Below are 15396 nucleotides of genomic sequence, written 5' to 3'. Positions count from 1 at the left end.
CTCCCACAAAAGAACTGAGCCTGTTTCTAGGCAGTAATTGAGGAGGAGAAGCTGGTAGTGGGGACGTTGGTCCAATCAGCAGTAGATGTGGCAGATATCTCATCATCCTCAGTGGCCATGGGCATTGTCATGAGGAGGGAGTGGACTCACAAAATACCACTGAAGACTTCCTTTTTGATGAATCCCATCTTTTCAACTAGAAAATGGACAATTCCCTCCACAGCCTCAAGAATTTGAGAGCTACATTCCGTTCCTTGGGTATTTACACACCAGCACCAAAACATAAGTTCCACTGCTCACAGCCTGCACAGCGTTACAGAACCTCCCAGTTTTTCCATCAATGGCCTTACAAACCACCAAGGAAGAGTCAAAAGACTCAAAGGTCTCGTCCTCCAGGATCACCCTCACAATCTTCCTCCTCCCAGATGCAACTCCCACAGAAGAGATATTTCTGAGGAACCCTAGAGACCCATCAACGACCTTGCCTGCTGCCATACCATCACACCACTTCCTTCAGGGATGGGCTGGCACTCTTTTTTACCAGCTTTGAGTGCAATAACAATGGACAAGCGGGTGCTAAATGTCATCCATTGTGGCTATACAATGAAGTTCATTATGCTGCCACAACCCCTTCCCCAATCCCTCCTCAAGCACCACTCTCACAACAGCATCCTCACCCTGGAGGTGGACTCCGTATTACAAAGAGGGGCAATAGCGTGGGTTCCTCCGGACTATCAAGGGGGTTCTATTCAACTTACTTCCTGATACCCAAAAAAAGAAGGGTGGATGGAGACCAATCCAGGATCTCCATTATCTCAGTTGCTTCATCCGCAAACCCAAGTTTCGTATAGTCACCTTAGTAGCCATCATCCCGTCATTAGAAGAAAGCATGTGGTTTACAGCTTTCGATATGCAGGACACTTATTTTCACATAGACATCCATCTGGCCCAAAGACAGTTCCTGAAGTTCACGGTAGTCCCTCAGCACTTTCAGAACAGGGTCCAGCCATTTGAACTCACCCCTGCTCCAGCATCAATGTTGAAAAATCAACTTTGGACCCCACATGGTCCCTAGACTTCATCAAAATTGCAAGTCATCCTCTCGAGTAGCAGGAAAGGGTCCACTAGGTTCCTAGTTCCTACCATGCCAAATGGAACTGCTTCACCTTCTGAGCCCAACAGAAAGTGCTTTCCCCAGAAGAAGTGGAGATTTCCCTTCTTTTGGATTACCTCCTGTCCTTGAAGGCATCGGGTCTCACCCTCAAGTCTCTCAAGGTCCACCTAGCAGCAGCTATTAGCACCTTCCACCCCACTGTGGGAGGACACTCTGTATTTATACACCTATTGACTGCTTGGTTTTGGAAAGGCCTCATCAGAACCTTCCCACCCATACAACCTATCACCCCCCCCCCCAAGTGGGATCTTAACCTAGTTCTGTTGATACTAATGAAACTTCCCTTTGAGCCACTGGCTTTGTGCTCTATGTCCCTCCTTTCCATGAAAGTCACCTTCCATGTGACTATCACTTCAGCGAGAAGGGTAGGTGAACTTGAGGCCCAGATGGTGGACCCTCCTTTCACTACTTTCCATAAGGATAAGGTCTCCCTGCACCTGCATGCCAAGTTTCTGTCAAAGGTCGTATCCCAGTTTCATCTGAATCAACCCATCCACTTACCTGCTTTCTTTCTGAAGCCTCACACTTCGGAAGAGTAACGGCGACTTCACTCCCACGACATCTGTCGGGCCTTGGCCTTCCACCTGCAGAGAACAAGACCAATCAGGAAATTTTCTAAATTGTCTATTGCAATAGCTGAGAGTATTAAGTGGCAAGCAGTCTCTACACAGAGAATCTCCAAGTGAATTTCAGGGTGTATTACACTCGATCAGTTGTCGGGAGTGCCTCCCCCGCCAGGTGAGGGCCCATTCCATGAGAGCCCAGCCTTTGACCATGGCCACCCACCATGATCTGTGGTCCCTATCTGTATTCCACTTCCTGCCCCCCATCTCCTCTGCTGCGGAACTCTTTGATTCATGGTGGAGAAGGAACTGGAGACATGGGGTTGGTTCGCCCCGCCCTTTATCACCTCAGACAAAACCAGGAGGCAAGAAAAGGATGCATGCATGGACCAACAGACACTACTACTGTGAAAATCTCCAGTTCCAGATGCATGGTGTACATGTGTAAACCCTCAGTAGAATACACATAGGGACCACACATCTCAAAGAACATCCAGTTACAGGTAGATAACCTAATTTCCCAATCTAAGTATAGAGAATGCCACAACTACCTAAGTGAAAGTAAATACTGGAGTGCAGTAAACATCCACTTACTAATGGAATCATTTTAGGTGAAACAGATCTGGAAGTTTTGTTTTTAAGAATATGCAGTAGTTTGCTATTTGTTTATAGCATAGTATGTAGAACATGGTTTAAGGTATTTTACAAATAATATTTTTAAACTGTTTTTATAAATCATTGGAAGCTGAAAATTAAATTTCCACCCCCAAAGTGTTCCGCATTCTCTATTTGTCCATACCTTTGGTTTGGTATAGGGTTGTTCTGGCCTACAATCATTTTCTTTTAATTTTGAAAACTAATCCTTTAAGAATAATTTGGAAAGTAATAGCACATGTAAATAGTTACATAATGTAAATAACAGATACTATAGAAGGGATTTTTTTAAGAAGTGAAAATATGGACCTTTCCAAATGTGACAGTTTCCATTTAAGTAAGTCTTTATCAGGGACACTATCAAGAAGAGGTAGAATATAACAAAGATCATTCAAGGTAAGACATTATATGACTCTTACATATAACTAAAGTTATGTTCTCACAGTATTTTGCTTTCTTTTCCCCCTCACTGTTTCTTGTGTTACCTTGCCATAGCTAGCTTGATGTATAACCCCTCTTTTCCCATATCTTACTTTAATCAGACCCTGATCCAGCAAACATTTACACATGTGCACAGTCCCACTGGCTTCAGTGATAATACTCACAGGCTTCATGTTAAGCATAAGCATAAGTGTTTCAGAATCAGGCCTTAGATCGCTTACAATACATTTTATACTTCCATCTATCTGGAAGCAGGAAGAAAAAGACTGTCAATGTTAGGAAATATAGCCAAGCTGTTCCCCATTTCCCTCAGGCTTTTTTGATTCCTCTTCTGAAATTTAGACATTGCTTAATCCTCTGCTACTTCTCTAATTCTATTTCCCACCTCCACCCCCAAAGGTTTCTCAGAATTGAAAAAGAAAGAAGTAGACATGAGGAAGGAAGGAAGAAAAGTTTAAAGAGAGGAAAAAGAAAAATATTTGGCATCCACTGATGTTGTACTCCAGATCCCATAATTCCTTAGTACATCTGCAACAAGTGTTTTCCTAGAAACTGTCGGTGGCAAGGTTTACTGATCTTTTGGTGAACCCTGCCTAAGTAGTGCTAAGATAACTCTACCAAGCCCAATGGCAGCCCTATTGGCTGGGTGTGAGTTAATTCCCAGTTAGAGTTCAGAATCAGCTCAGGGAAGTATTTCTAGATTCAGCTGAATTTATTTAAGCTCAGCATTCTCTGGATGCTTCCACAGTGAGAAAGACATGGAATGTGAATAAAACATAAGAGCTATTCTGTTTAGTGTATCTATTTTGTGTTTTGGAGTTTAGTGCTTGTAAAGCTGCATGAAAAGAATCCAGCCTGAAATTTTACTAAGTCTGTATCACTTTGGTAGATCAGGTCCCCTGAAATAAACCCAGAACATAGGAGAGGTTCAGTTGTGCGTTAATCCAGAGTCTCAAATGGTCTGTCAGTCTTTCCACTCTAAAAGCGTGTTGTTTTCCTTCTTCAGTTTGTCATTTGTCACTTGTCTGGAAAGAGGATCATTGTTTCATTGGAAACAATGTGCTCCTGATGCTTACTATACAGTTGAAGCCAAGGTCCTCTCTTTGGATATGACCCTGTGAGGTGCTCAACATTTTCAATGAACTCGGCACCTCACAAGATTGAGCTGATGTCACATCATGTTTAATTATAGGGGAGATGAATATGATGTCACAAAGTCTTTGACCTCAGGTGGAAAAAAAGTAACAGGGACAGATGAGCTTCTACTTTTTGTAGGTACTGGCTAGCCTGCCCAAAACTAAGGCTTCCCCATCAACCAAAGGGGGGAGGAACCATAAACCACAAGCCACAACTGAGTTTGAAGGACAAAAAATAAGAAAGCAGGGATGGGAGTGAACGTCATATGGCCAAAACAAGGGATCCAGACAGAAGCAGCAAGCAGAGTGTTACCCGAAATTGGGCCAGCTAGTAAGCTTAGGGAGGACTAATGACCCACCAGAGTCTGGCAGAAAGCAGCACGTTTATTATACTGATAGATAAGCTCAAAAGAAGGTGGTGGGGCAGGGGAGGGTGTCACACTCACACTCGCATACTCACGCTCCCAGGACAGGCACAGCACTGGAGATGTCAGGATCCTTCAAGGTAAGTGTCCCACAGCGCAGCGATGGATGGTGCGATGAAGGTAAGGCTTCCCAAGGCACGATGGAATGCAACGCAGTGAGCCACTGGCCAGGCAATCAGGGCGAAGGGCCTTCATGGGAGGTACAAGCTTGTGAGTGCACTCCTGAGCACATGGCCCCTTCCCCTTTTAAGGACCTGCTCCTCATGGCCTGTGACTAGAGATGACTTGGCCGCATCTGGTTGGTCACACTCCACCTCGGACAATGTCCATGCATTGGGTGTGTGAGCGCTGCCTAATCAGAGTGTCAGACACCTTGTCTACCTGGGAGCTCTTCTGATCTTCCAGCTGTTCAACCAGCCCATTCATCCCACAAGCATTCCAGGAGGGAGGGGGAGGAGGAAAGCCACTTCACAGGTATTCAAAGAGGGAGAGGAGAGGAGTGTAACAGACCTTTTGAGCATACAGGTTATACATAGCATAGTCATACAAAGCATACAGATCACTGCTGCTCCTACAACACTCCGCCCCTTGACCTATGATCATTACAGTAGTAGTAGTTGTTGTAGGTCACAGGTGATCTGTTGCAAACAAACCAAACAATCATAACCGGGTGAATATAACTAAAACCATTACAATTGACTAAACACCAGATATAACAAACACAAATGCAAACAATCACAATCATCATAATTGGGAATACAATAAAACCATGACCATTACAATAATTGGGTACATTGACAAACAAAATGAGGCCCAAGTTTGATGCTGCAATAGCCATCAAACAATAAAAGTTAACCCTAGCCCTTGAATACACACAACAAATAAGATTTGTAGGATTACCACAGTTGTCATGCAAGGTTAAAATGATTTGGAAGATGCATAATAACAGAGAACTTGGTGAAATTGTTGATACTTAAACTAACATTTAGTTGCTAAAATGTTGCAGAATCCCCAATTACTAACAGTTGTTCTCGAGGTCTCTGGACGGGAGGGAACAAATCCAAGACCTGAAAGACAGGGCCCTACAATCATGGGCCAAGGTCTTGCAGGTTATGGGGGCCCATGAACTACTCTTCAGGGATTGGGGAAGTAGAACCATGGTGCATAGAGGAAAGTGTGGAGTTAACAATACAAGAAAATGTAACTAACAATGCAAATGTACCAATAACAAAAATCAACAACAAAATGATTATTAGAGAGCCTAACAAAAAATAAACCTGATGCATTGGGGACCAAAGTCTTTTGGACAGGGCTGGATGTGATTGATAATTTTGTTGAAAATGGAGGAATTAGAGAGAGGAAAAGGCATTTACCCTGTCTAGTGTAGTATCCCCTCTCTCTCTGGACCCAATGCTAGCACAGGACACCCACCAGAGACAGACACAGAACATGCAACACAGAACACTGAACACAGACTTTATCTCGACACTATGACCATGGTATTTCTATAACTCTTTAGCTGGTACCAGCTCTCCTGATGTTCCAGTTCGGAGGCTGGAGAAGTGGAGTGGCGGTGATGTGCTCGGGGAGGAGGAGGAGCAAAGGTAAGCTGGGGCGGGGAGCTGCAGCAGGGCTCCCGGGGACGCAAGGTGGAAGTTTCTCCTAGGGCACGAAACATCCTTGCACCTGCCCTGGCCGTGCCCCCTGCAGGCGCAGGCCCATAGTTTCGGACCATCCTCCAGACTACTGAAACACAGTGTCTGGGGTCCAGATCCAGGGAATCCGGATCATATCAGATATCCCCATCCTAATCATCATATGGTCCCGCATCCCCCTGGGCTTTCACCCCAACGGCAGCGACCCGGGCTGAATAAGCCCTCTGGACTCTGTTCTCCTGGGCGGACCCCTCCAGGACCAGATCCTTCAGGCGGGTAACTGCCTGGCTCAGAGCAGCATTCTCCCGCTCCTCCTCTGCTGCCGCCACCTCTACTGCGGCTACAGAGAGGGAAGACACCTGGGCGCTAGCAGTCTGAGCCTGCGCCTTCCACATATCCTGTTCCTTTTCCAGCTCGTGAATTGTACTCCCAGGTGGAACCACCCCGGCATCCAGGGGTCTGCCCCTTTCTTCTGGAGCCATTCTAACAACATCCCGGGCAGTGGTGCCTCTCCCCAAGGGGGGCGTGTCTTCTCACTCAGGCTGCTTGTAGGGGTCCCCTGGTGTTCTCCAGTAGTCTCTTGAGTGGGTCCAGCTTGAGCCTCCATGAAAAAGTGGTAGGCTAGCAACCCACTGCAGGGAGAAAAGGATGCCACTGCGAAGTATGCCACTGTGGGGCAAAGGGAAGAAAAAGGTGAAGCAGCCTGAGTAAGAAGACACCCCCACCTCGGGGAGCGGCGCCAGGGTGTTGTTAGAATGGCTCCAGAAGAAAGGGGTAGACCCCTGGATGCCAGGGGCGGTTCCACCTGGGAGTACAATTCATGAGTTGGAGAAGAAACAGGATATGTGGAAGGCGCAGGTTCTGACTGTGGAAGTAGAGAATGCTGCTCTGAGCCAGGCAGTTCTCTCCTGAAGGATGTGGTCTTGAAGGGGTCTGCCCAGGAGAACAGGGTCCAGGGGGCGTATTCAGCCCGGGTTGCTGCCATTGGGGTGAAAGCCCAGGGGGGTGCAGGACAATTTGATGATTGGGACGGGGATATGTGGTATGATCCGGATCCCCGGATCTGGACTCCAGATGGCCGGACCCCAGACACCGCAGACAACTCGAACAAGTACGGTCTGCTGTGGTGGGAGCGCTCAGCTAATTTGTTTCTAAGCTTCTATCTTTCAGCCTCCGAACCGGAACATCAGCAGAGCTGGTACCAGCTAAAGAGTTATAGAAATACCATGGTTATAGTGTCGCGATAAAGTCTGTGTTGCATGTTGTGTCTGTCTCTGGTGGGTGTCCTGTGCTAGCACTGGGTCCAGAGAGAGGGGATACTACACTAGACAGAGTAAATGCCTTTTCCTTTCTCTACTTCCCCTATCTCCAACCAAATTATCAATCACATCCACCCCAGGCCAAAAGACTTTGGTCCCCAATGCATCAGGTTTATTTTTTATTAGGTTCTCTAATAATCATTTTGTTGTTGATTTTTGTTATTGATACATTTGTATTGTTAGTTACATTTTCTTGTATTGCAACTAAATGTTAGTTTAAGTATCAGCAATTTCACCAAGTTCTCTGTTATTATGCATCTTCCAAATCATTTTAACCTTGCATGACAACTGTGATAATCCTACAAATCTTATTTGTTGTGTGTATTTAAGGGTTAGGGTTAACTTTTATTGTTTGATGGCTATTGCAGCATCAAACTTGGGCCTCATTTTGTTTGTCAATGTACCCAATTATTGTAATGGTCATGGTTTTATTGTATTCCCAATTATGATGATTGTGATTGTTTGCATTTGTGTTTGTTATATCTGGTGTTTAGTCAATTGTAATGGTTTTAGTTATATTCACCCGGTTATGATTGTTTGGTTTGTTTGCAACAGATCACCTGTGACCTACAACAACTACTACTACTGTAATGATCATAGGTCAAGGGGCGGAGTGTTGTAGGAGCAGCAGTGATCTGTATGCTTTGTATGACTATGCTATGTATAACCTGTATGCTCAAAAGGTCTGTTACACTCCTCTCCTCTCCCTCTTTGAATACCTGTGAAGTGGCTTTCCTCCTCCCCCTCCCTCCTGGAATGCTTGTGGGATGAATGGGCTGGTTGAACAGCTGGAAGATCAGAAGAGCTCCCAGGTAGACAAGGTGTCTGACACTCTGATTAGGCAGCGCTCACACACCCAATGCGTGGACATTGTCCGAGGTGGAGTGTGACCAACCAGATGCGGCCAAGTCATCTCTAGTCACAGGCCATGAGGAGCAGGTCCTTAAAAGGGGAAGGGGCCATGTGCTCAGGAGTGCACTCACAAGCTTGTACCTCCCATGAAGGCCCTTCGCCCGGATTGCCTGGCCAGTGGCTCACTGCGTTGCATTCCATCGTGCCTCGGGAAGCCTTACCTTCATCGCACCATCCATCGCTGCGCTGTGGGACACTTACCTTGAAGGATCCTGACATCTCCAGTGCTTTGCCTGTCCTGGGAGCGTGAGTATGCGAGTGTGAGTGTGACACCCTCCCCTGCCCCACCACCTTCTTTGGAGCTTATCTATCAGTATAATAAACGTGCTGCTTTCTGCCAGACTCTGGTGGGTCATTAGTCCTCCCTAAGCTTACTAGCTGGCCCAATTTTGGGTAACACAGAGAACCCTAGACAGCAAGAGATGAGCTTTTAAAGAATAAAGATCTAGTTTTTAGGTAAATGTAACTGGTAATAAAAATTAGGAAAGGGAACTACAAAAAATAGGGTATGTAGGCAAAAATGTATACAAGGTCATCTTGAAGTTTTCTCTGAGGCTTCAGGGGCTCTCCCCTGTGTACATTAGGGTGACCAGATGTCCCAATTTTATGGGGACAGTCCCGATATTTGGGACTTTGTCTTATGTAGGCACCTGTTACCCCTTACCTTGTCCCGATTTTTCACACTTGCTATCTGGTCACCCTTCTGTCCATCTAAATCCTGATTTTCTAAATTACTTTCAAAATCTCAAATTCAAAATTCATTTTGAGGAAAGGATTGCCACTTGGTAAATATTTGCGTGGTACCTAACCCGTTGGGTAACTGATATTGATTGGGACCCACAGGTACTACTACAGCACAAATAAAAATCATAACACTGAAAACCTTCATAAAATTGGGGTTCCAGTGTCCCCAAGATGTTTGTAAAATTGGTGTTTATCTGGGAGTCTGAGCTGTGCTTTTTTACCTTTTTCTCAAAATTAAATTACAAGATGTATCAATATGATATAAAGATAAAATGGTGAAAGAAACTTTAAAAATTATCAGAAGAGCTAGTTGTCATGTGTGTTTCTGCGTAGGTTATTTTTCTCTTAATTTGTTTAGAATGGAATCCTTCTCATGCCATGAGAGAGATCACCCAAGACATAGCTCTTTGTTTCTCTTAAGAGTGGTAGGGGTCGGGGGATTGTGACATATTGCCTAATATCGAACAGATCAGTCACCCTCAAAATTCACTGCACTACAGGCAAAGCGGTCAAGGTAACATAAGGAATCTATTCAGTGTGTTTCTTTTCCAGTGGTGAGCTGTACAGTTTTTTGTTTTTATTTTAAATTGCAACATCCATTGAAGTTTATTGACCTCTGCTGGCCATTTTGTGGCAAGTTTTAATCCCCTAAATTTGTGGAAAAGTCTCCTCCATATTGCTTGTAAAGTGTTTTCATTTCAGCAGCTGTGATCACGTCATTTCTTGATGTTGTCAAAATGCAGCTTTATCTAATGGACTCAGAGCCCTGCACATTAACAAATGTTTGTTTATCAAATTCTGTCAGAAGCCCTGAGATGCTGCGATCAGAAGGTTCCTACTCTATGGAAGGGAGACATTCTTCCACGGACTCCAACAAAGCCTCAAGCGGAGATGTCTCCCCTTATGACAACAACTCACCGGTATTGTCTGAACGGTCGCTGATGGCAATGCAAGAAGATGTTGCCCTCAGTTCAGATAAGCTATACAAGGTGCCCGAACAGTACATGTTGGTTGGCCATTTGCAGTCTAAATCAAGAGAGCATTTGCCTGGATCATGGGCTGTGAAAGGTAAAGTAGGACCAGTACATGTTTGTTTTTCTCACATGCTGTTTATAAGGACGTGTTGTTTATTGTTTCTCCCCCTTGTGGCAGAATCGCTTCCTCCTCTTCAGACCTACTTATCCAGCAGTGTGATTTTCCGCACTGTACTTGAGCTGTGATAAAAAATAGGTCCATATAGGATCCTGTGGATCCCTCCCCTCCACATAATGGAGGATTCACTGTTGGTTGGCCTTTTAGATATGTGAGAGCATGGCACTTGTGCGGCTGGAATGGTAAAGAGTGCTATGCGTCAAGATTAATATAATGGAGCAATAGAGAGCTCTAATAATGAACAGCTGGCATCTTCCCTTCCAGGTTGAGCCATAAGGCTCTGCTCCTCAACCCATGTTGTGAGCTCTGCTGGCTGGCCCCTACCATTATGCTGCATTTGTGCTCATTAGAGTATTGCATTTCCCAAACTCTTGAAAGCTGAAGCCACCATTTAGGAAAGTAAAACACATCACACATCACTCTTCAATCCTGCCATGCTAGCAGAACAACGTGGGGGAACCTTGCACTGCCGCTGTCCTTCCCATCTTCCCAGGGGTATTCCGCACACTTTGTTACAGTGCAGGCCTTGCCCTACTGCTTGTTTGTGTAACCAAATGGTGCCCTCAGCTGTAATGATTAAATACTTTCAAGTTATAAATTCCATTTGCTTGATTATTTCTGTGAAAGTCTACAGTTCATGCTACAATAGTGGTATGCTGCCAGCACTCCAGAAGACTCTTCACATCAAAATTGCAGAGTACTTAATGGGTAAATTGAGGAAATATAGCGATCTGGAGCATGACTTTCAAAGGTCTTTAGACGCCTAAAAATGCAGACAGGTGGCCGGATGAATTTTCAAAATGCACCTAAACAGGTTAGGTGCCTAGCTCCCATTGAAATCAATGGGAGTTTGATGCCCCTAAATCATTTAGGTACTTTTTAAAAATTTCACTAGGCATCTGTCTGCATCTTGAGGCCTCCCCAACTCCTGGCTGCTGAGAGGGCTTTGTTACACACTTAAGGAAGGCCCCAATCCGAGAGTGAAAGCTCCTGGGTCTTCTCCATAGGGAGCTCATTGAAAGATTTGAGCCTAAATGATTCAGAACAAGATTTGGCTCTTTGTCTCTGGTGTACAGGAAATCCACCTTATCACTATGTTTGCTCTCTCATCTTGTGCTGCTGGATAAAGTTTTACCTTTAATTTATTTATTGTTCCATTCATGTGTTTCCATTCAGTGCTTATAAGGGATCATTTCATGTTCTTTTACTTCTTCTGTAGATGTTCCAGAGGATCATTTCAATATCTGGGGCACCTGGCATTCAACACTGAAATGTGGCTCCAAAGATCCAGGAATGACAGGTGTGACCTTTCTTTGATACTTTTTAGCCCCAGTCTGACAAAGGCTTAAGCACTTTGATATGCACTATGAACTGAAGGCAATAGGACTATTCATGGTGCATAAAATTAAACATGTGCATGCATGTTTATAAGATCAACGGTTTTCATTTGTTTATTTTTAAATGGTGAATCTTCATTCTAGACACATCTTCAGGGTTTTTTTAACAATTCCTCCGCTTCCCATTTTGTTTTTTTACTTCATTATTTTACAAATATATCAGGTAAAGAGAGGCACAACAATTATACAAATATGGCAGCATTTAAAAGTGAGCCACAAGATAAGGTAATAGAAATTCATCTCCTTTAAAGCAGAACAATAGAATTGAAAGGCAGTGTGTGCTAGGGGCTTAAGCACAGCCCTTGGAGGCAGGGGACCTGAATTCTACTCCTGACTCCACTAACTCCCTGTATACCCTGGGCAAATCACTTAACTCCCGGTCCTCAGTTTTTCTTCAATCTGCACCTACTTACCTCACAGGAATGTTGTATAATTCATGCTTTTAAAGCACTTTGAAGTTATATGGCATTATGTCAGTGCTAAGTGTTAAAGTCACCAGCTTTATACAACAGGTACAGTTCAGATAATACAGGTCCAACATCGACCTTGCCAATATAGTGCAACAAGTCAGTGGTGACTTGTAAAATGTCAGTGTGTCATATTGATGTTCTCTGCCTTATTCTGGTCCTCAGGTTCATATGGAAACATTTATGAAAGCAGCTCATTACGACCAGGACGGTGCTCTCTTTCCCAAGGGAACCTATCATTGAATTGGCCTCGGTGGCAGGGTAGTGCAACAGAATTGGACAACGGGAAGCAAATAATCAGAAGGAGTCAGACTACTGCTGCCATTCCTGAATGTAGGCCTCATCCCCCAGTTTCTCGTGTTTGCAGTACGCCACAAATTGAGGGTGGCAGGAGGAGTTCAGACCAGTCCAATTCAAGGGCTGAGCGGCATTTGACTTTTAGTAGCGCAGAGGACCTTACAGAGCATGACCCAAATGTGGGTTGTTTGCCAAGAACAGCTAAACCTTCGTACCTGAGACAAGAAGATATAAACAGAAAAGAGAGGCCACCACCCCCTTATCCTGGCCCAAAAAACCAAAGTTCTGCATTGTCCCAGCGGCCAGCTGTCTCTTCAACAGTGCATTCATTGTGGAGACTTCAAAGACCAGAAAAAAGTTTGGGGACCGTAGCAGCAGGAGGACCAGCAGCTGAATCAACTGATCAATCCACTTCCAGTCAGCAGTGGCAGCCCTTGCCGAACAAAATGGGTAAAACCTATTCCACTCCAGCCAATAATCAGAACAATAAAAATGTATCGGAGCCAGACTGGCACGATTGGCAAAGAGAGCGGTGGCAAATTTGGGAGCTTTTATCAGCTGATAACCCAGATGCTCTCCCTGAAACCCTTGTATGATCAGACTCTTACTGAGAACTGCCACCCAAGCCTACGCGTCTCTTGAATAGGGAAAGACTAGTGACGTTAGAAAACTTTTTGTTTTATACCAAGTACATTTCATTTAATTTTTTAGAAAACTTTGTTCACTTTAAATCTTTAATAGCACTGTCAAGCAGTCCATTTACAAATACAGTATGTTCCTGTTTCATAGCAAGCTTTTGAGAGAGAAAAATGAGATGAACATTTCAGTGTAACAACTCTGCATGCACAAACCGTGTGTAAGATAAAACTAGTGCTTTGGTGTTGCTAAGGTGTATTTATATGTCTGCAGTTTTGATGATTGTATAGTCTGGGTTATGTATGATAATCATATAGTATGTTTTCGTAAACAGATGACAATCAATTAGGACTGACTTTTTTTAAAACAAATCACTGCACTTACTTATGTTACCATAATATGCGTTGGAATTCTATAGAAAGTGCACAAGCTGGTTTCTGTGCTTTTAAACAACTTGTTAATGGGGGGCATTGTCCTTCTGTTCACTGCCTATAAAAAACACTAAAATAGAATGAAACATGAAAAGCCATATATTTTATAAGGGTAGTAGTAAGCTAGGGGGGACATTATTTACCAAATATTTTTTTCTTATAAATGTAAGTTTGTGAACAAAATTAAAATTTGATACAATGTTATAAAAGAATATTTTTTTAGATTCTGTTCAGAAGCAGTTCAGCTAATCAATCAAGAGTAAGTTTGTGCCTAAACCAAACTAACAGACTTAGTGCAAAAATTCACCCTCCCATTCTAGAGCGACTACAATCTTATATATACAGTATATAATATATAATATATATTTATAGGTGTATGATTTTATATATTTTAAAACAATGAACTGGAATCCAAAATTTAAAAAAAAATGAAATAAGGCATGTAATAGAAAGAAATATGGCTTTTTCTTTTAAACAACAAAAAAACAAAGCAATCGAAATAAGCATTTAAATGTATTTTCATAAAGGAGTCACATGCAGTGTTTTAGAAATGAGTACGACATTTGGAGAAGTTCACAGCTTTGTGTATAAATATTGTGCCAAAATTTGGGGAAATGTTTTTTTTCTTCAATAACTAACTATATGTTACATTGGTAAATGTCGCTGTTACACAAGTGCTGGTGTTATTAAACTGCAAAAATGTTTATGACCAGCAGGTGGCAATGTACTTCAGTATTTTAAGAGGATTTTTTTTTTTCACATAAGGGAAAATGTATCATATAAAAAGATTTTTATAAAACATGTTAGTCTTAATTTTAATGAAGCTGAAGACTTATTCAATGATGTTGTCTTGAAGTTCTATCTTGTGCCATAACGATGGAATAAAAAGCTAAACAAAAGCATTGCAGTATTTTTTGCTCTTTTGTTGTAATAATGGTTATAATAAAACCCCACAAATGTCAGTGATTTTTATTATCATTATTGGGTAAAAATTTCAAAAGCACCTAAGTTACTTAGAAGCATTTTCAAAAGTGACTTAGTCTCATTGAAAATCAGTAGGACTTGGTTCCTGTATGCCTTCACAGCCAATAGACACTGTGGCTGGCCCATGCTGGCCGACTCAGGCTCACAGTGCCCGGGCTGTGGGACTGTTTCATTGCTAAGACTTCTGGACTTAGGCTGGAGCTTGAGCTCTAGGATCCTGTGAAGTGAGAACATCCTAGAGCTCGGGCTCCAGCCCAAGTCCAGAAGTCTATACAGCTGCGAAACACCCCCACTGCCCAAGCTCTGTGAGCCTGAGTCGGCCAGCATGGGCCAGCCATGGGTTTTTCTTTGCTATGTAGACATACCTTTAGACTCCTAAATCCGACACATAACTCTGGCTTAACTCAGTGTAACTAAATGGATTTATGCAAGGTTTAAGCTGGTTCAAGTACATCCGTATATGAGGTTTATATAATTATAACAAGATCAATTTAAAAAGATTTAATTAAAGCAGAGCAACTTTTCTAATGTTGATCAGGTCTAACTGTGGTTTTAAGGTACTAACTTTAGGCACCCAAGTTTGAAAGCTTTGAGGCATTAATATAAAGGGAGGTTCACTCCCAGTCTAAGTCAAGTCAATGGGAAAACATCCATTGTCTTCACTGGGTCTTGAGTTTGGGCTTTTTCTTACACACGTATGTAAAACTAAGTGACCAATCAAAGCACACCCTGTGATGCTGAAATTGCAAAAGATAACCATGATTTTTTTTTTTTGGTTCTAGAATCTTGTATTTCAGCAGGTGCTCAACTAGTGTACACATGGCACAAAACCATGAATGTGTGAGGGAGCAAGGCCGCCAGTGTGTCTGTAATACTCACTTCTGAGTCAGTAGTTTGACTCCAGCCCAGGTCATTAGCAACTCAAAGTTAGCATCTGATGGGTGGGTTGGTGCTCTTTGGGAAAAGGGTTGATAGTGTGTGAACAGACCCAGAGAAGCCACCTTCACCT

General features: G+C 43.2%; 1 protein-coding gene across 2 annotated transcripts in view; it reads left to right on the top strand.

Moving 5' to 3' along the window:
* ARHGAP6 (Rho GTPase activating protein 6) overlaps positions 1–14277 on the top strand; it is a 500263-nt gene extending 485986 nt beyond the window's left edge. For both annotated transcript variants that reach the window (XM_073354775.2, XM_073354779.2), the window contains exons 11-13: positions 9829–10091; positions 11395–11475; positions 12205–14277. In XM_073354775.2, coding sequence (XP_073210876.1) covers positions 9829–10091; positions 11395–11475; positions 12205–12932 — 1072 coding nt within the window. In that variant the 3' untranslated portion in view covers positions 12933–14277. The remainder of the gene's footprint in view (positions 1–9828; positions 10092–11394; positions 11476–12204) is intronic.
* The last annotated feature ends 1119 nt before the right edge of the window (positions 14278–15396 follow it).

The sequence above is a fragment of the Lepidochelys kempii genome, chromosome 1 (genome assembly GCF_965140285.1).
Source record: "Lepidochelys kempii isolate rLepKem1 chromosome 1, rLepKem1.hap1, whole genome shotgun sequence".
Classification (NCBI taxonomy): Eukaryota; Metazoa; Chordata; order Testudines; family Cheloniidae; genus Lepidochelys; species Lepidochelys kempii.
The sequence above is the reverse complement of the archived record's forward strand: the minus strand, read 5'-3'. Positions and strand labels throughout refer to the sequence as shown.